General features: G+C 28.2%; 2 protein-coding genes across 3 annotated transcripts; one reads left to right on the forward strand and one right to left on the reverse strand.

The window, feature by feature from the left end:
* Positions 1–1071: 1071 nt before the first annotated feature.
* LOC123295012 (E3 ubiquitin-protein ligase RFWD3-like) lies at positions 1072–3333 on the reverse strand. The gene is made up of 2 exons (XM_044876211.1): positions 3173–3333; positions 1072–3116 (listed from the first exon to the last, which is right to left on the reverse strand). Exons 1-2 carry the CDS (start codon positions 3195–3197, stop codon positions 1186–1188), a joined length of 1956 nt encoding a protein of 651 aa, XP_044732146.1. The 5' UTR covers positions 3198–3333; the 3' UTR covers positions 1072–1185.
* Positions 3334–4334: 1001 nt separating this feature from the next.
* Positions 4335–16544, forward strand: LOC123294713 (ubiquitin carboxyl-terminal hydrolase 47). 2 transcript variants are annotated; one of them, XM_044875834.1, is made up of 9 exons: positions 4335–4380; positions 9417–9620; positions 9971–10923; positions 11322–11763; positions 12411–13332; positions 13896–14196; positions 14284–14380; positions 14556–15469; positions 15965–16544. In XM_044875834.1, the coding sequence occupies exons 1-9, from the start codon at positions 4369–4371 to the stop codon at positions 16173–16175; spliced, it is 4056 nt and encodes a 1351-aa protein (XP_044731769.1). In that variant the 5' UTR covers positions 4335–4368; the 3' UTR covers positions 16176–16544. The 2 variants fall into 2 exon arrangements, with proteins under 2 accessions (XP_044731769.1, XP_044731770.1); XM_044875835.1 differs by lacking the exon at positions 4335–4380 and adding an exon at positions 7942–7987.
* The last annotated feature ends 5822 nt before the right edge of the window (positions 16545–22366 follow it).

Raw genomic sequence — 22366 nt, forward strand, 5'->3', positions numbered from 1 at the left:
TAAAATAATAATCATAATACAGAGTGTGACTTTACACTTAGATGATTATACTATATGATTTTTAAAGTGTTTATTCTAATAAATTTCTGTACTGGCTAGTACACTGGATTTAATTTAAGAACACACGCATTTTAATGACCTTTTTAACATTGACCTTCAGTTATTTAAAAAAAAAAATCAATTCAAAAATTTTTTATTGAAAATATTTCTTCAAGGCCTAAATAGACTTAACATGTTTACCTAAACTAGTTTATGCGTTCCAACACTGTTAAGATTTTTATACAGATCGACTTTGTAATTTTTAATTTTCCTTGTAGCATTATAGCTACTTTTAAAGCTGAGTTTTGCTCTGGAAGCAGTACATAAAGAATGAAGTACTGTACATGCCAACACTTGCAAAAAAACAAAAATAAAGCTTTAATCTTATTTAATCTACAGTGATCGCAGATCCTTAACCCAAAAATAAGTAGAATAATAGGGAATATTCATGAAATTTAAATTTGGTTCAAATATTTTTCTTCCGTAACTTTAATTACTGGACATTTCAACTAAACCATTATTTTAGTAATTAATATCTTTTTAATTACTTAAAATTAATTAATAAAAGTATAAATTCAGTGAGGGCATTTAAAAATTTCTAAAACGGAAATTCAAATTTTTATACGGACGTGACATCAAAGTACGGGCTTGTCAAACTTGTTGAATGATATTAATTACTCACATTTTATATGGTATTTCATTAAATTATACTATTCTATGGCTTTTTATTAGAAAACTTAATAATAACGAGTGTTAATTCTGTGTTGTAAATTAATTTTTTTAAAGTGTAAATTATACATTGAACTGTCACCAATTGGCAGATCACGTACTTATACGTCATCAACAGAGAGCGCCAAAAAACTGCGTTTAAAAATCTCAAAATTATAATGTATTTTAAATATTTTTTTTACACTTAAATACAGCATTTTAAGCAGTATTTATATTTTTTTACTTTGTTTATAACGGTGTAAACAATGAATTAAAAATATAAAAAAATACATGAATATTCTCTATTAAATAAAAAACAATTGATTAAAAAAAATAATTATTTTATTCAAAATTTCTTGATTATAATAAGAACAGTTATTTGTTTAGAAGTTACAGTAACAATAAAATAAAATAGGTAGACGTACTACAAAAAAATAATTATTTAATATTAAAAATTCTAATCCTCTTTTCAGTTAAAGCAATTAATTGATTACGAATTTTAACATAACACATATCTATAATTGGATCAGGTGCTGGTAATGTTTGAATTAAATTCCCAGACCCAACACTCCAAACATTTATTTGTTTCTTAGTTTCTTGATAACACAAAACTAAAACATCGTTCGCTAACTCAATTTGACAATTACGCGAAAGTTGAGTTTGCGTAGTACCACCTTGAAAATAATGAATAGTTTTTACATTAAAACAATTCTCGTCACCGTTTACTAAATCACATAAAATATGACGACAAAAAACCCATCGAGGATTTGGTCGTGTTGAAATTAAAATTTGCCTATAAGTTGTATTATAATTTAATGAAACAAACGGTCCTTCTAAATTAATTTTCTTCGGTACACTTTCTGTTTCTAAATGTTCAAACACCCAACAAGAATTTAATTTACAACAAATTAATCCACCTCGAGGTAAGAATTCACCCGTTCCAGAACAAACACTAGCTAAAGCTATCACTGAAGTTGGATCGTTTGGAGTTACAAATGTTTTTGATGGTTCCGATGGATTTCGTACATCAAATTGTAATACTTTTTGACCACCAACATAAAACAAATTTGGATCGTTTGCATCCCAACAACATGACCACAAGGGCATATCAGTTTGAAATGTATTTATAATAACATTTGTTGCAACATTCGTTAATTTTGCAGATTTATCTAACGAAACACTTAAAAGCCATTCGCCAGTTTGTGGATGAAATGCTAGATCTCGTATTAATTTCGAATGTAAAGGTACAAATTGTTTGATACTATAATCGCTAGTCTCTACTTTGCGTATACCAAAACCGGAGAATAATGGATTTGGAGATTTTAACGTAACAACAAGTAAATTATCATAATTATGTGCCATTACACGACAAGCATTATCTTTTGATAGCTCAATCGCTTTATCAAATGTAATTCTTACAAGTTTATCATTTTGTTCATCTTTTTTATCAATATTAGTACATTTATTTTCTAAATCGTAGATTCTTGTTGCTTGTTGTTGAATTGTTATTTGTTGATTTCTATTAATGGTATTTAAACGGGATACATCTTGATTTAATCGATTCCGTTCACTTTTCACAGATTCTAATTCCGTTTTTAAATTATCTATTGAAACGGTATCCGTTGCTATAATTGTCTTAGCAAAAATATGACGAATATCATTCATTGTAGCTTTTGTTTTACAAGTAGGACAAGATTTACGATTTTGACTTTGTAACCAGCGTACAACACAATTTTTCCCAAAAAGATGACCACATTTTAGCGCACAAAGACGATGCTTTCCAGAATTTGTCCAATAATCAAAACATATTGGGCAAGTTCGACCTTCATCTTCATCTCTATCACTATCAGATTTCACTCGTTTACTTTCTGGTGATTCCGATCCTATTATTCTTTTACGTTTTAATCGAAATGAAACATTTTCTTCACCTTCCGGTTGAGGTGAATTTGGAGCACCATCCTCCATAACTTCTTCTTGTTGAGCATCGTTATTTTCTTCTTCAATTGATGGTTCTACAGTTTCAGAATTATGTATGTCTGATTCAGGTTCTGATTGATTATTTACAAGAGTTTCTACGGAGCTTGGATATGATTCTGAATCCTCGTATTCAGTGTTTGATGGATCCGAGGATTCTAAAGTATCTGGTAAAGTCTCTGGTCGAAAATCTGATTCATACGAGAAATTTGAAGCAGAATCACTTATCTCCGAGTTACTTGATTCGGACATATCTTCAGTATCAGAAACTTCGATTTCTTCTTCATTCGAGTCTTCTTCGTAAGGTGTGTCGCCCTCCGTTTGGCTACTACTATCATCTGTTGAACTCTCCAATGTACTTAAATTAAGTAAATGAATGCTTGAAAAAAACAGACCTAAATTCGAATACAATAATTAAATAATGTTCTAACATTATTATCAATAATATTACCTAAACTAAAAGTAAAACTATCCATTAGGTCCGAAGAAATATTTTGAAGTTCGCTACCATTATCAATATTCGTTTTATCAAATCACTTTTTGTGAACTGCATTCGATAGTTTCTATTTTTGACAAAATTCGACAATTTTTTACTTTTGTCAAAAATTTGTATATTCGTTATTAAAGCAAGTTCAAAAAATTTATTTAGAAAAATAATTTGATATGAACTGTTTATTTTGTTCAAACTGTTTTTCAAATTTCAATTAGTAGGTTATAAGTTTTATATTGGCGCTATTCACTTACAAAATAATGTTCAATGGTTTGTAGTGTAATTGTTCTTGTCAAAAAATTATAATGGTCAAGTTAAAAACATTCGAAAAAAAGTTTTTTTTGATAAATATGATGAAAGGTTTATATTTTTGTAAAAAAGTTTACCATCCTTTACTACTCACATCAAAATATTGTACTCTGTCTAATATTATAACTTATCTTTGTTTAATATTTTAATAATTGACTATGATTATACTAACATTACTAAATGTCGAATGTTTTGCATAACTGTCAAATATATAAAAGTATTAAAAGTTTAATGTTTAGATCTTGGTAGAATCAGACAAGACTCTTCTGGAAACCTATCTTTGGTAATATTTTGTAAATTTGTAATAGTGTAGGGCCGTAAGATTTATACTTCAGAATCCAGGGCCGTTCAATGAATCTTTATAAAAACTGTTCGACGGCAATGTTTAAAGCTTACTTAAAGAAGTTAAAAACAAAAATTTGTGCGATCTTGAGTCCGTACGTGAATGAAAAATTTTTTTAAAGATATTACGATTTTTATACCTTACGGATCTGTCACTATTATATATAAATAAGTGCTTCATTTTTTTACCCATTTTTTACCTTGTACTATTTTAACTGCGGTCGATATTTAATTCTACTAAAAGTTATTTACATATTGTCAATTGAGGGTTTCTAGAAAGTAATTGAGAAATCCCAATTGCTAAAAGTCGATTTATAAGTAGACAGCTGCTACGCTTGATGGCTATCAGAGGTGTAAACATGATTTTTATTTCATATAATGTTATTGAAAATGAAATGTTAACAAATCCCCTACGATTATAAAAATCATAAGAAAAAAATAACTAAAAATATTAGTTTTTTAGAAATTGAATAGAAAATGGTGTGTAAAAATATTTATTAATTGAAATGTCCATATCGGTGAGTAAATGTTAAATTTAAATAAATTGGTACGAAGCATAAATGTTAAAATACAAATTTTTGTTTTAAGTGAAAAAGTTTTTATAAAACAATGTTTATTTTTCACTAAATAGGCCATAAACACTCATTTATTATTGCAATATAAATTATCACTTTTAAGTACGTATTAATAAATGTTTTACGAATTTATTATAATAAATTCGGGCAAATAAGTTGGTTTTTGTCAATTAGAATATTTGACAGATATTCTAGGTCTTTATTTTGGTACCTTGATAAAAAAGCAATCAAAACTTTGGCAGTGTTTCCAAGTAGTACCATTATTGTTAAAGAATAAAATTAAAGGCGATATTATGGAATTTAAGAATAATTATTGTTTAATTCAAAGCTCGGAGGTAATAAATTAGAATTTTTTAAGAAATAATAATGCCATTAATTACGTGTTAAAAAAACAATTATTTTAAAAATATTTTCAAAATAATCTTATTAAATTCATATTTATGTCAACAACTGTATTATATTTCATAATTCAATGCTCTTGTTAAATTTTAATCAGATATCAGTTAGGAATTTATAGAAAATGAAATGCCGGTTAAGATGTAAATTACTCTTTATCAACATTTCTGTTTAGTCTTAAAGAAAGCTATTTATAGACTCCCGGTGACTGAAGTTTTCTGTCATAAGCTTGTGGAATAAACACCGAATTAAAACATATGTAGGTTCCCAAAAATGTGTTTAAATAAATAATTTTATTACTTATATTGGATACTTCGGCATATCTTAAATTTATTTAGAATTGTAATACTAAGGATACACAATTAGTTTAAATTTAAAGATCACTTTTCCAGATATATCTGTATATTGTATGACGTCACAAATAATTTAGACAATTTTATCCAACTAATGTTTATTTCTAGGCCGCACACGCACTTACAATTTATGTAGCCTATTTGTACTTCTTTGATTTAAAATAAATATACATATAAAAGTATCCTAACGTCCATTGAAATTTTTCCATTCTGCTTCTTACTCATATTATAATAGGGTATTCCACTATTTTTGAAAAAGTACTTCAAAATGTTGATTTTGCTAATAAAAAGCCACAAAAAATTTATTTCGGAAAAATACACACGCTTTCTTGCCAAAAACTTAAATTAAATTTTAAACCTTTTTTAAACTGAAAAACGCGGGCATTCAAATTTGATGACGTAATATGGGTATCACTATACGAAATAACACAAATAAGTTTGACAAATATATTCATAGACATCTGATTTTAATAAATATAAATACTTATTATCTATGTATATATTATACCCAACTGTCTACACTGAACTAACTGATGGTCTATGACTCATACCGCTATGACATCACAGCGGGGCTTACCCGCGTTTTAGATCACGTGATATACAGTTTAAAAATTACGATTTTTAATTTTAATATTTTAAAAGAAAAAAGTGCTTTTATGACACGAAATCAGAATATTTAAGTATATTTTTACATAAATTTTAACTTTTTTCTTTCATGATTTATTTTTGACTAGCGATAATACCCTATTAATTAATAGGAAATATTGAAGATATTTATTAAATGACCCATAGAAAGCCAATCTTGTGGGTTCAGCAGAATAATAATAAAGCAAAAAGGCGATTTGCAAAAATAATTTGACAGGAGATTTTCAAAGATATAAATTTTATCATTTGTTATAATTATTAAAACAGAAAAACTTTATTGATCGCTAAATTTGTTGTAGAGAGCGTTGAAAAAGACCCAATTGAGATGATTTTCAAATTTTGTCATTTTTATTACGTGATTTCATTACCCAAGCTTGGAGATGAAGAGTAGCATATTCGAAAAATAATTTTTTTTTCCCACTTTGCTTTTGAATCCAATTTGATAATTTAATATTTACAGCATGGCTATGAAAGATATAACTGAACCAATATTGCACAATATTACTCAAAAATGAATTTATCAGATTGCGCAATAAAAATCAAACTCTTCTTGATTGTTATATTTTTCAATATGATATACAAAAGGTCTAAACGGTTAATATTATCGTTAATAAATATTGATCTTCTGTAGTACATTCATATTGAAGAATATAAGAATCAAAAAAAGTTTGAATTTTATTGTGCAATATGGTAAATTAATTTGTAAGTCTTAATTCATTTGTAATACATTTTATGTATAGAACAGGGTGAAGTAATTTCTTTATAAGTAGTTATTTATTTACCTTTTAAGGGCCACGCCAATCTTATCGAATAAATTTGTTAAAAGGTGTCTCGTAATTACTATATTCGTAAAAGTATTGACTATCGAGCATAAATGTTACTTAGCGTTTTTAATTGAGTTGCTTCCACGCTTGATTTCAAATAGCCGTCATACTGCCAGTCTTTGCCACTATTTTTCTATAAAAGAAAATATTGTAACAACAAGATCACACTTGAGTTTATCCAGTTAGGATCCACTTTTTTTCTTGGTTTATTTCAATCACACCTCCCTCCGATATCGCCTAAAAGTTTTGTCCGCTACTATTGTTTCTGGTTTATAAAAAAAGAATGCTTTGCCTTTACCGTTGCTTCCAGACGATTAGGGCCTTCCTTTTTCCTCAGATTTCTACACCCCCCCCCCTATATTTATGTCCTTAGATACTTTTTAGTCATATTTTCTCCGAAAATATAGACTTATGTCCTATATTGAAGATCAATGGGAGGAATAGTGTGGGTGCTAATCTATATAGCCTCTCAAGATTGACCTAAGGGGTTTGGTGTGAAGGTTGGGTTAGTGTCAGGGAAGTGCTTTGGGGGGGGGGTGCCTACTTTCATGACTTGCCCCATCTTTTGTGTCGAAATATCATGGTTTTTGCGACTTTGCGCTCCTCCGCAGCCTGTCTAAATTGAACTAGAGTATTTAAAAATCTGTATACAGCAGCTAGTGTTAAGAAAATGCTTTTTGAAGATGCCAATTTCCAACTCTCCGTCTCCATATTTTTACATATTTTACAATTCAATAGAAAAAATTAAATACTTAGCATCTGATAAGGGAGAAATATGATTTTAGTAATGGAACTCATTATCTCACGATTTGTTTAAATTTTTGAGATTTTTGACTATCCACACGAGGCCTATTCACACTTGACAGAAATTTTTGTAGTCAGTTTTATTTTTAAAAAACTTATTTTTATTTATAATTTAAGAGTAAATTTGTAAAATATTCAATGACCACCACAATAGATCATACGGTGTGAATACATTAAAATGAATTTAAGTAAATGGCTGATTGCCAAAAACTGTACTAAATTTATATCTTATATTTCACATTTTCACTAGTGCAGATGTAAATGGTGATAATATCCATACACACCACCCAATTATCATACAAATAATAATTGGGTTCCAATTAAACATTTTGTGGTGGCAAGAAAAGTACTTTTTTTGTTTTTATTTTGGATACACTATTTTTGTATTTTGTTATAAATAAACATATTTATTTTGGAAATGCTGAACGAGAAAAAATACGTTCACGTGTTTTAAATAATTTATTTGAATATATATTTTTAGCCAGTTTTTACTTTGTTATAAATATTGTTTATTAGTACTATTCTTAGGTAATATATTTATTTTTTTGTTTTATTTATCATGATGTGATTTTTCGATTAAATTTTCATTTGCATATTTATTTTCTTTTAAATGCGAGCTATAAATAACTTTCCATAGACCATTTAAGTTTTGGTTGCTGTATAAAAAATGTCAAGTTTATTGTTTAAATATTATTAACTTTCTGATAGAAAACTATTGTTTTCATCCGGAAAATTGAAAAAATAACTTTATGATATCTTAATACTTTGAGGTGTCTGCTTACAATGTTTTAACTTCATTTTTAAAATTATAAATGTGACGTGGGTTTGTATGTATATCCGTCTATGGCAGAGGTGGCGAACATTTTTGTATCAACGTGCCATTTTTTCTAAAGAAATTTTTAATGAGGCCATGAAATAATTTTGACTTCGTGATTATAGGGAAAATAATAATACAACCAAGTTTGAAATACTCGGATACATTTACTAACTTGCACTTTTTGTTTGTTTTTGTTTTTTTTTGCTGAACTAACCATATTTAATATAAGTTAAAAATCGTAAATATAACACAAATAAACTTTAAATACGGTTGTGTCAACGAAATTGACTATTATACTGTGTGTAAACAAATTTTGGGGTCAGTACCAATGGTAGTCCACGATGTAACTACAATAACAAACGAGCACGCATTCGTAGAAGCACTTGTGTTCTTTCATAATATAATACTTCATGGTGAACTTGTGATCGGTGGCGTGCCCAAAATATTGTGTCGCGTGCCATTGGATCGCCATCCCTGGTCTATAGTCAAGTTTGGATGACCAGATTCAAAATAATTCGCTAGTCAACCACATGGCACTTGATTAAAACGTATTTTATATTTTACAACAATACTACTGAATGTAAATATTTATAATAAGTAGGGATGTAGAAAACAATTGTTACTAAAATTTATCATGTTTTACGAAACACATAATTTTGTACTTCTGGGCTAGTATTTACTTAATTAGGTCTACATCTAAAGCAAGACAGAGGAACGTGTTTATTCTATTTGTTCCTGATATTTATTGCTGAAAGTTTCTGAATGTTTCGTCATGTTTTTTATTGTTTTATGGCTATGTAACGACACTAAATCTACAGATGTCGGTTAACACTATCAAAAATTCCATTGTTACTTTGACTTTGGTAAAACAGAAATATTTATCTGAAGCAAATTTTAATATAATTGATCAATGAATACAATCATTTACTTTATCAGAACGTTATTGGTCTTTTTTAAAAAGGTTATACCCCGAATGATTTATTTAAAATAATTTATTTTATCCTAAACTTTGCGTTCAATTCATTAGCAATGATTTATAATAACGGAAGACTATTGGCATTTTTCAAAAGAAAAACGTTTAGTTAAAAAAAACTAAAAACACTTGTATAGGTACTTATTAATTGATATTTTATTTTCTAGAAAATGGTTTGTACATCAGAAGAAGCCACCGCAGAATGTGTCGTTCAGGATACGATTATGAACTCACCAAAACCAAAACTCATAAGTGTCCGTCCGTCAACATATGTCCATCAACTAATTAACGATGTTGCTACTCAATATAATTACGAAGAAGATAAATTTCAATTAATATATCATCCGATGCGAGGAGGAGATCATACCGTTGTAAGTGTTTTCTTTATTTTTAAAGTCCCGCAATAGTTAGACAATTCGAAATTTTGTCAGAGTTTGTATTACTATTGCCGCTATTGATAACTGGGAGTTGTAACTCGCCAACTGGCGATAATAATTCGTACTGATTAAAATCCGAAGAAGACCCGAAATCAGTAGCTGTAATTTCGACTACCAGATGACAATACTTACCATTTTTTAAGGCCATTTTTTAATACCGTTGAGTTGGTGGAAATTGAATGTCATTTCAATGGTTACAGTTTTCGGTTATTTGAAACGATAATTATAAGGCTCATAATTATAAAAACTGACTTCTTATGACAGTGTATGTTGTTAATTAATAGGTGGTGCTAAATGACGAAAAACAGAAAACACTAGGAGACATTGGTATTGACTTTGAAGAAGGCGCAAAGAATATGTTATGTATAGCTGCAGTAAATCAACCAAAATATAGTCCTAGAAGGAAAGCAGCAATTGTCACAGAAAACAGTGAAGATGATTTATTATTAGGTGCGTCGGCTAGTCCAACATTAGATGATCTTTTACCACCATTACGTATGCCATGTATTGGTGATTCAGTAGCTGGTAGTAGCAGTAATTCCTATAACAATTCACTAATAAAACGTGGAAGTATTGGATATGTTGGACTTGTAAATCAAGCAATGACATGTTACTTAAATAGTTTACTACAAGCATTATTTATGACACCTGAATTTCGCAATGCATTATATAATTGGGAATTTGATGGAAAAGATGAAGTTGATTCAATCCCATATCAATTACAAAAATTGTTCCTTAATTTACAAACATCAACAAAAGCGGCTGTAGAAACAACTGAATTAACGCGTAGTTTTGGTTGGGATTCAAGTGAAGCTTGGCAACAACATGATATACAAGAATTATGTCGTGTTATGTTCGATGCATTAGAACAAAAATTTAAAAATACAAAACAAGCTGATCTTATCAATCGTTTATATGAAGGGAAATTATTTGATTATGTTAAGTGCCTCGAATGTGGAACAGAAAAATCTCGAGAAGATACATTTTTAGATATACCATTACCAGTACGTCCATTTGGGAGTACAATAGCATATGGCAGTATAGAAGAAGCATTACGAGCATTTGTGAAACCAGAAACATTAGAAGGAAGTAATCAATATTTTTGTGAAAAATGTAACAAAAAATGTGATGCACACAAGGGATTAAAATTTACAAAATTCCCATATTTATTAACATTACATTTAAAACGTTTTGACTTTGATTACAGTACGCTGCATCGAATTAAATTAAACGATAAGTATGTTGTATTGCTAGTAAAATTTATTTTTTAATTTTATTTAATTTAGAATCAAACGATTGCGATTACATCCTACCTTGAAAAAAGGTCATTGACTACGATTCATAGACCACATATCAAATTGTTAAGATTTCTTGTTGAGAATGCAAAAATGAATACTCCGTATTCTGTTTATCGATTTCATTTCAGTTCTTCGATGATAATGCAAGTTTATATTTCTCGGAATAATTGTGATATCGTTTAATATCTTATATCGTATCAGATTGTATTTCAGTTAAGGAAAAATATTTTACGTCTTTAGTTGATAATTCTGTTTTCAATAATTATTCAGTTTCTTAAATTTAAAGTCTTTGGAATACAGTAATTTTTGTACTATATTCAATATTTATTTTTTTCAGAGTGGTTTTTCCTGAAACATTAAACTTAAATAGTTTTATAACAAATGGGCTTAAAAAAGAAGAAACTGATTTAGATGAAGTTGTTGTAAAATGTGATGATAGCAGTACAACTGACAGTGGTTCAGCATTAGATGAGGATAATTATCAATCGACAGATGTTATTGGTTCCAATTCAAATAACCAGTTATCGTTCAATTATCGTAATTTGGATATTGATTATCCTGATTATGATGAAGGTATCGATGTGAGTGAAGGAACATCAAATAATCATCAAGAAAATGAAAAAAATAAACGTCATGCTGCTGAACCAGGTCCTTATATGTATGAATTATTTTCTATTATGATACATTCTGGTAGTGCTTCCGGTGGTCATTATTATGCTTATATTAAAGATTTCAAAAAAGGCGAATGGTTTTGTTTTAATGATCAATCTGTTACTAAAGTAAGTACAAGAATATAAAGTTGAAAAGTTGAGTAATTTTATTTTGCTTTAAAAATAGTCGCAAGTCTAGTTAATAATAGCCAACAATAGAAAGCCAAAGGCGAAATAACTTCAGTTAAAAATTGATTCATCGTCAATATTAGCCGCAGTGAAAAGAGTGACTGGAACTTGTTGTTTGCTCTCGGACTATTACAGCGCTCTTAATTTCCCAAAAATAGCAATATGAAAATTGATTCAAATTTTCTTTACAATATTTTAAGAATATAGGCTTAAATTATATATATAATTAAGAAGTCAAAAAATTACATTGATAGTTTATAATATATATTGTTTCTCTAGCCTGTTTTTAGGTCGGTCCGCGAAATATTCCTTTATCAAATTCCATGATTTACCCCTCAGATATTCCAGAATATTTACATTCATTGCGAATAATCAAAATTTTCGAACTGAACGATTTTACCTGAATTTGCCATTTTCAGAATAAACTCTAATTTGCAAAAGACAATCTTCATTCATTGGATGTTAATATCTGTTCAACATTTCATACCTTATAAAAATTACAAATTGTAGCGTTTAGAAGACAGTAAATTATAATTGTTAACCCTTTTAGTAGGTGTCTAAATCTTAAGTTAAATTTTATATTTCAGATTACATATGACGATATTCGAAAAACTTATGGTGGCGGTGGTCATATGCGTGGTTATTATTCGGGAGCGTTTAGTTCCAGTACAAATGCATATATGCTGATGTATCGACAAATTGATAAAGAACGAAATTGTGACGCAATAACAATTGACACATTTCCACCGCATATACAAGAATTATACGAAAAAATCAAAGCAAAGGAAGACAGAGAACGTGTATGCCGTGAAAAAGAGAGTAAATTATGTAAATTAAAAGTATATGCACGGCATCCTACAACCGATGAAATTATTGATGGTAAATTGTACATATTTAGAGATACAACATTAACCGATGCTACACGACTTGTTCGAACACATTTACAACTTGATGGTCTAATACCGTTAGAACAGTGTCGTCTTGTTTCTTATGATCGAGTTCAAGATACAATTGAATGTAGTTTCGAAGGTAAAGAAGATGAGCCAATTGGCGAGATACTGTCAAATGGTTGGCGACGTACGTGTAAAACAGAATTTTTACTGGAAATGAGACAGAAAGATGAAGAATTTGAAAAGTATCAACCGGGTACACTATTTTTAAAGGTCTTTATGGTTGATATCGAAACAGAAGTTGTGGAAGGTCCGGTTGTTATTCGAGGAAATCAATCACAATCAGTGAAAGAATTAAAAAAATTAGTAGCTAAAAAGTTAGATTTAGATGTAAATACATTAAAATTAGCTGTAGAAAAATATAGTGGTCGTCCAAGAATATTAGAAGATTCACGTACCTTAGAATCTGAAGGGATTTATTCATCATCCAAACTATATGCGGCTAAAGCATTAGATTTGAATCCGAATAAACCGTTTATTGTTTCTAAGTTCAATCAAATCATTGATCAGTATGAACATGTTATTTCTTTACAAATTGTTCTACCTGAAGTTAGCGATGGTAAGTTGAAATTTTTACTACCTTTCGTGGAGCTAATACCTTTTTTTATTGCGTTATTTCACGTTTGTCTGTACATTGTAAGCAATGCTTAAATTTAATACTTATAAATTTTTTTTAAATAAACTGATATACGGCAACAGCTGTCTTGAAACCAGGATTAACCCACTTGCTTCGCTGGTTATCTTCAATTTTAAATACACACAAGTGCTTAAAAATGTGAGAGTTTTATACAAACTTTCATCCGCTATTCCCTTAACGAATGAATTTTCATAAAAAAGTGATACAGTAAACTTTTGTCTCAAACCATGAGCACATATATAAATTTTTACATTTCTAACGTCAAAAATGAAAGAAGTTTCATATAAAATTTCACCCCCTATTTTATCCCCTTGAAGAATGCATTTTTTGAAAATAGTCACACAGTAATTGACTTTGTGTCATGCATCTAGACCTAGCGGTTTCAGCTGTACGTTGATCGGTCAGTCAGTCAGCCAGTCAGTTTCTTCCTTTATATATATGGATTTTGAATACATTATGATCAACAATTGATTTATTTCTTACAGAAATTCTAGAATCACTGGGAATACCGAAATTAGATCTTACTCAACAAGCTACTGATAATGTTCAACCTGAAAAACCACCTACTGAAAAGCTACCTGTTGAAAACCCACCTACGGAAAAGCCATCAGAACTTGAAGTGAATGTTTGCAATGAAACTGCTACACCTATTATTCCCTCTGTTGCTGGACCAATTACAGTAAACATGTCTGATTCACCAATATTACAAAGAGGTTCACCATTACCTGTTGAAGTTGGAAGTGATCAGAGTAATAGTGAAGATAGTAGTTTAAGTGATAGTGATAGGTATGAAATAGTAATTTACTACTTAAGCATTTAAGTACGGCTAATTTTGAAGAACTTCATTTAATAGATGGAATATTTTTATTGCAGAACATTAGTTGGAGATGTTCCTGATGATGAAGGCCTCGCACAGCTATCTGTTTCAAGTACATCACCATGTGTTTCGTCTCCTGATGAAGCTAAAAAAGTAAGTATTTTTTAAACTTCAGGAAAAATATACAAAAAATATAAGTTTTTAAAAACCTGAAAGTAGTGGTTAATAAAGTTGTTCTAGTTAGGAGTTGTAAAACATGTAAAACCAATAAACGGGCTGCTAATTTTACATAGTTTAAATAAAATTAACCTTTTAATGTGATTTATAGGTGGAAGATACTTGGGACGATTTACAATTGGTACAAACTTATTTAAATAAGAAGATACACTACTTTAAAGCAACTGAATTAATAACAGAAAATAAACAAAATAAAAAGACCAGAATATTAAAAATATTGATAGACAATCGAATGTCATTGAGTCAGGTGAAAAAAGAATTGGAACCACATGTTGGAGTACCAATGGATTACTTTAAAGTGTTCAGACACTATTTAACTGCACAAGAAACCGAATGTGTACGGTTAACAGAGGATTTTGACAAATCATACAGCGAAGGTGAAAAGATTGGTATTAAATTAGGACGAGCTTTACGTAATGGTGAATACCAAGGAAAAGTTTATCAATTAGTACCAGATGATCCTGAACCAATCAAATATTTATGTGATTGGATTGTTGCTAAAGGTACTACAGTTGCTGAAATTCGTAAAGGAATTCATGAAGAACTTAAACGTAAAAATTTATTGGATGTACCATTTGATCGATTTCGATTACGTAAAAAGAATTGGAAATATCCTGGAAAAGTGTATTTAGATGACGAAACGTTAGATATTGTGCTATCAACAAACTGGGAAATATTTGTACAAGAATTGAGTGAACCAGAAACTGTTCATAATTCAAATCAAATTATTATTTTTGTAAGACATTGGTGTCCATCCACAATGGAATTAAAAGGATTCAAAGAAATTGTTCTGGATAAAGGAACTACTGAAGAATTTAAAGAAAGATTATCAGCAATGTCAGGAATACCTGTTGAATGCTTGGAAATATGTGAAACAAAAAAAAGTTTTCCAAATGAATTGTCTGTCTTAAATTTACATATAGATCCAGATTGGACGTCACAAAAAGCTGCAACTGGAAAATGGACTGATGATTATTACGACGATGGCCAAGTCTTTTTGTATAGGTAAATTTTTTTTTTGTTTATAATTTCACTTGCATGTATCAAAGTAGTTTCAAGTAAGTAATCTTACTTAATTAACTTTTTATTGAAAATTATCCTTTGGCTAGACAAAGCTTTGCTCCGAACTTCGTGTAAACGTTAAGTATAGTACAAAAGTCGAAATATAAAAAGTGTTCCTTATGAAAAAATAAACATACTTTGTTTGAAACATCTTTTCGCAAACATCAATGTTTACCCGTGAGGGCGCAAATTATGTAGTGTGTATTATATGTTAATATCAGTTATGTATATGTGGCTATCTTTCTTTACTTACATGACGTAAAAAAACAAAAACAAACATTCATGAACATTCCCTATTAAGTCAGTCAATTGTTTGTTTTCATTTGTTATACATATTTTTCGAATTTTTGTCTGATATAAAATAATATATTATATAATTAATATATTATATAAAAAACAAAAATAAATAAATTAAAAAAATATGTTTTCTTGAAACAGAGACAGCAGAGAACAATTAAAGGAGTTAACACCTGAAGAGAGAAAAGAACTATCGCAGAGAGAAACGGCTCGTATATGTAGATTACGTGATAAAGTGTCAATATATTCACCACGAAGAGAACGTGGATTGAAAATATATTTGGATTCAAATAAAAAAGATGAAGACAAATCGTTTACTGAAAGTGAACAAAAAACGACTGATAAAGTGTAGATATTTCAGTTTCAGTTATTGTTAATATTAAAACATTTGTTATATTTTAATATAGATTATAAAAAAAAAAAAAATCATTCGACCTCAACAATCAAAGAAACAACAAAACACCACCCACCACCATTCAAAAAAAGTAATTTTATAAATAACGGATCGTCGTTCAATTTTGGCATAATAATGTTTTGTACTGACGCAATATTTTTTATCTTTTTCTTTTTTAAATTGGATTGGGTAAGGAAATGTTCAAATTAGAATGATTAGAAAGTATTTGACGAAATCTGAAAGTACTTAAAACTAATATCTATGTTCATTTATGTTTTCTTTTACAAAAATTTGGCATTTTAATTTTTATGGTTCAGTATTTTATTTTTGAAAATTTAAAAAATTGTTTAGTGAAAAGTACAACTTTTTAGATATACAAACGGTATATAATTTCCTTATAATTAACATTTCTACAGTAACTCTTAAATATATTCGTCGAGTTTTTGTTTTTAGATACCAATTAGTAAAAAAAGTATCTTAACCTTGTTTGTTGAATAATTAATGTAAAAATAATTTGTATAATAATCAATTTATAAAATTGGTCGATATATAACTAAAACAACACAAAAACTAAAATTTTATTGAAATAAAAGTGTTCATTTATCTTACATTTTAGATTGAATATTCAAATTGAGATTTTTTATTCAATATGTGGGCTACTGCACTAGAGCAATATTCCATTGTTTTGTACGGATATTGATTACATGACGAGAAAATTTTAAATAAAAACAATTAACTTCAGGCAATGTCAATCCTAAGGTTGAAGTCGTATGTCTGACGCATTCGTTATTAGTCAATCAAGAGACTGAACAATATTATGCATCTGACATTTGATAACACGATATAAGACTTTAAATTAACATTTTAAAGGATATTATCACTTTATCGTGTCAGTATATTTTTACGTTTCTAATATCTGTGATTTCATTTCTATTAGAATAACCCCTTTTCACATTCGAATTTATAGCCAAACCAATTTGTGCTGACGGATCTTATTAGAGGTGCGAATGTTAAAAAGGCTTATAATTATCTCCAGCTACGTTGTATATTGTAACTTTTTTTTTCATTAGAGGTGGCATAGTGTGATTTCGGTGGATGGAAAACATAGTGTGGTTGGGTTAGAAAAAGCGACGACAGAAAATATTTTCTTTTCTATATTATGATGATACTCAAGCATATTTATATTCGTATAAACGAAGGAATCTTGTTACTGTGCAGTCAACATACTAAAAATCATTTTAGTTAATTTTAAAAATACATATTTATGTAATCAAAAAAAGTTTTGCATCAAACAAAACATTCTTATTTCTGATTCCTATGTAAAACTTAGCACAAATTTTTCTACAACGAGGGGTGAAAACAATTATTAATCATATTTTTTCTTTTTAAAAGTAAATCAAATTATGTTTTAATTATTATATAAGAATTGATGATTTTTGGCTTGTAATATGTTTAGGATGAAACAAAATAAGCAAAACAATATTAAAATTTTTTAATTTAATTGCATTTTAAAAACATATCTTTTGCGTACTTTTAATATAATTTATTTCTACAACTGATATTGCTTATCTTGCTTCATTTATAAAACTATTTATAATACATATTTTACTATGAATTGTATTTGAAGTATTTTCCAACATATCTCAAGTATTTCAAAAATTTCAGATGTTTTCGAGCTTTTGAACTCATATATTCTGATCAAAGTTGGTATATGAGTACGAGTCACTTAGTTTGTGTCTAGAAAATTGCGTTAAGATAACGGTTGTTTTTTTATAGTTTTTGAATTTCAAAATGAAAAAGTACAAAAAATTATAGTAGTGGCCATGATTATCTTGATTTGAAAGATAGTCTTATGCCATTTCAATTTAATTATGATTTATTTGGATTTTTCTGGTTTGTTAACGTAGGAAAGCGGTTCCACATACCTGCAAAAGTTCCTAATCCAAAGATTAATGATGTTAAATCACACGATCTTGTCCATTTAGTGAAATATCGCAAATCGTAGTTCTGATGTAAGTCTGATGGAATGGAAAATTAACTTTTCTCAAGTCAGATGTTAGCAATTTGAAAAAAATATACTTTTAAAATGCATAATAAGTACCTGAAGACATGAAAATATCGCTAAAATTCTGTATGGAAAATCATTTTAAATACAATATGAATATTTAAATGCAATTATTAATTTTTTTGAGTGGGAATGTGTTTATTTTCCGTCAAAAGTTGTAGAATATATCAAGTGCATTACAAAAATGAAATAAATCAAATGAGTTTACAAACTTTTATTTTTTATCCTTAATTATGTTTTTTAATTTTTTAATCGCTCGCATACGTATAAAATCGATATCATTACTGTAATTTGTCTGTAAACCATGTAAATATTCGTCGATTAATATAATTTACAGACAAAAGACAATGATAGTCTCATGGCGATAAAAGTTTTACAATTGAGTGTACAAATTTTATTAAAATTGGGAATTTTTCTCAACATAAATAAAGAGTTAGAGGTATTTTATGATAATTTGCCTCACTAATATGAAAAAATACATTGACTTTAAAATATAATTTCTGACATATTTCCATTAAATTGTTTAATTCTTGGAATTTGAATTAAATAAATCACTTTTGGTATAATCAGACTGAATGATTGGATAAAATAGTAATTGAGAAGTTCTGGATAGATAAAAAATTTATTAAAAAGTTAACACAGTGAACCATAGAATACAGTTCAATCAATGTATTCGACAAAATTGGAATAAATATTTAGTTATAAGGAATTAAAATCACGTTCATTTTGGGTGAGGCTGTATAATGTAAAATCAGCTTTTTTTATTGAATTGACGAAACGATTAAAAATATTGTTAGTGATTTCGCATCGAAAAGTAAAATTATTTTTAGAAATTAATCGGAATAAAAGCATTTTTTTCTGTTGAATTTCGTTGGTTTAAATTATGTGTTTCATAAAATAAAATATTAAAAAATTTCTTTTTACATATTTTTATGAAATATATTTATTGAACTCAAGTCGAAAATGTTTTTATGGTTTTATATTTAATATATTTTTGTTCTTACTTAAAGAAAAATTTCTCAAAAGAAAGAAATTATACATAGAGAAAGTATACCTACGTGAATTAGTGAGTTGAGTTTGCAAATATTGTTCAAAACCTTTTCACAAAATGCATTCTTATTATAGTGGTGCCATTTAATATTTTGTCTTTTTCGAATTTTTAAAAAATTATAGTAAACATTCATTCTGTGTTTCAATTAGGGCTGTCACAAATTTTAAGTTCGAAAAATTTCAAAACTTTTTCCAAAATTTACCGATGTTACAGACTCGTTTTAATTGAGATTGTTCTGTTTTAATCGTTAGACAACGAGATCCTTTGAAATTTGCAGGAAATAACGCATTTGGTTTATACCCTCAACAGAACCATTTAACTCTTTTCGATATGTTTCTTGACTGTGGAAAATTTTCAAGCAAGTTGCTTATAATTTCCTCGGTATCTTACCTACCGAGTATCTTACCTACGAGTATCTAATAGCTATCTTACCTATTGAAAAATCGACGATATTTCAAGTTAAAACGAGGGTTTAAAAAGTGGATATTTTATTATCAATCAAAAGTTCAACGGTTGTCGTTCACTGTTATATGTTAAAGTTAAATCATAACCTTTCTTTTGCACCACCCTGTAGAAACCCTATAGTTGATTTCTGATTGACATAGCTTATGTTCCTTTTTTTAATACTAGTACGCTGCGCCGAATGATTTGATATATAATTGCTGTTTATGTATTTAACATAATCAACGATGAAGGCATCTTACTGTACAGCATACTGGCATATATAAATAAACGCAGTATTAATGAAAGTGGCAGCGCTAATTTCAATTGAATGTCATGAAATTGCAATACATTGAGTAATATTTATTTGCTGATATTATGTGCCAAAAAGAAAAACAATCAAAATTTAGAACAGTTTTACAAACTTAACTTTTTAAATTTAGAACGGAATGTGTTGGAAGTAAATAGCTTCTGAAATGTGTTAAAAATATATTAGTAAAATTTTAAGTCATATAAATTATCCTAGGAAAATTATTGTTAAAATAATCATACTTGGATTTAAAACATTTATTGATATATTAATAAATTAAAAATCAATTTTAATATATTAAATAATTATTTTTAATTTAAAATCGTCATTAATGACATAAATTTTTAGCTTTAAACAACCTCTTTTTTTAATTGCATTTGAATAGTAATCATTTATTTGTATTTTTGAATAATATTATTCATTATTTTTACAACCCTTTCTTTTTCAGATTCATATTTAAAATGATTGGGACTCAAATGTAATTTGATTTTATGAAGCACCATTTTTTATTTAATTTATGTTAAAATAATATTTTATGTATTTATCCAGTGATTACTAATCGATTCTTATGAAAAACTTAATTATTTCCTTTTATAATGAGTTTCGATTTGTATCTTGAGGCAAAAGTTGTAATAACATTGGTTAATAATAGAACAAGCTCAACCCGTGCGGAATTCCGCAGCGTAGTATCCGTGCCTAAAATTTATTTAAACTGAAACAAAAATTTTTGATTATCTCCTTATTTTATAAAAGTATAACCTTTTGAGGAAACGTTACGTTATTTATGTTGAGACGAATCATTAAAAGGCTGTGAATGGTAGAACCCCGTAAATGGATATTTAATTGTAGTGATTGGCCTATTTGAAAAATTAAATTCGAACTCATTCTAATTGGCTTAACCAATCTGTTTATAGTTTTTAGAATTTGAATGGTTTTTGCTTCTAGAAAAATCACTGGATTCATATATGGATACATAAGTAACTTTCTATCAACGAATTGTGATAAGTTTACTTTTTTTTTTTATTAAATGACGTTCTCAGTTTATATAAAACAACTGCAATCCCACATTCTAATTTTGAATAGTTTTAAACAATGGACGAGCCATAAGGTCTTGCGCTATAAAAATATTGTGTAATGTTTTTAATATGAATTTTTCTCGCCCAATCGATTTGATTGCTGTGCATGGCTTTCACACATTTGTAAAAAATATTTATTGTGACTGATAAATAAAACAATAACAAGTTCTTATTAATGTTTTTATTTATTTATTGATGCTACCTGTAATCATATGGGGATCTTTTCAGATTGGGAGATAATGTGCAGTTTCAGATCGTGTAATAATTGTAGCCCATCATGGGTTAAAATATTAGGAAAATATTTTAACGGAAAAGGATACAGCAAGGGTCGTTTGTACCAAATTGGTTTGAAATTCTTGAATTAGGTTTGGATTAGTTGGAAATAAATGGTCCAGTCAATGAAGTAATTAAAATAATATAAATTAATTTAAAAAATGTTTTATTATTTTCTATATACAACTTTTATATTCAAATTAAATATACAAACAATCAATACAATATTCACACTCATTATATACAATTTCACACAACACATTACAGAATTTTCTAGAAAAAAATTGCACATCTCTACATACCTAAGTGATTTCAAATGAACTTTTTTACATTTGTACAAAGAAAATTTTTTTTATACATCTTTACCTTTACTACTGTCTGTTATATAATTTATTGGTTTCATAATTTTATTTTCGTGTTTTATTAATTATCTAACTATTGATAACTATTTGCCTGCGGCTTAACAAGGTCGTTAGATATATTGAACAAAGAGGAAGATACATCTTTCTCTGTTCAATACATTTAGCGTACTTGACGCTAGATATGTACCAAATGATTAATTTTCTACAAAATTTAAATAACTTCAATTGGTTTAACCTTATAAAAGAGATGCAGAGTTCGAAAATCAAATAAATATCGTATTCCAGAATTTATCAAAATTTTACTCGCAATGTTTTTGGCTAATATATGTTTAGACATTTTATCTGATTTTCATTGCTCCCAACTATTACGGAATATTTTTCGACGCGTTAATATTACAAAGACTAGGTTGCTATAAATTTATTCATCGTATCGCAATAGGAATAATTTGATATCTAAGAAAATTCAATTCGTTTCTGAACTATTATTTTTACATTGAAAACCTTTAATATATTTGGTTTCTAAATCACGAGGGAAATATATTCCTGCGCTTATCTTTTTTTTCTCTTTAAC

Source organism: Chrysoperla carnea, chromosome 3, assembly GCF_905475395.1.
Source record: "Chrysoperla carnea chromosome 3, inChrCarn1.1, whole genome shotgun sequence".
NCBI lineage: Eukaryota > Metazoa > Arthropoda > Insecta > Neuroptera > Chrysopidae > Chrysoperla > Chrysoperla carnea.

Coding starts and splice junctions, on each gene's coding strand:
- LOC123295012 (XM_044876211.1), bottom strand. CDS start 3,197: ATGGATAGTTTTACTTTTAGTTTAG. Junction 3,117..3,172: donor TAGTTTTACTTTTAGTTTAG/GTAATATTATTG, acceptor ATTCGAATTTAG/GTCTGTTTTTTTCAAGCATT.
- LOC123294713 (XM_044875834.1), top strand. Junction 9,621..9,970: donor GAGGAGGAGATCATACCGTT/GTAAGTGTTTTC, acceptor GTTAATTAATAG/GTGGTGCTAAATGACGAAAA. Junction 11,764..12,410: donor ATGATCAATCTGTTACTAAA/GTAAGTACAAGA, acceptor TTTATATTTCAG/ATTACATATGACGATATTCG.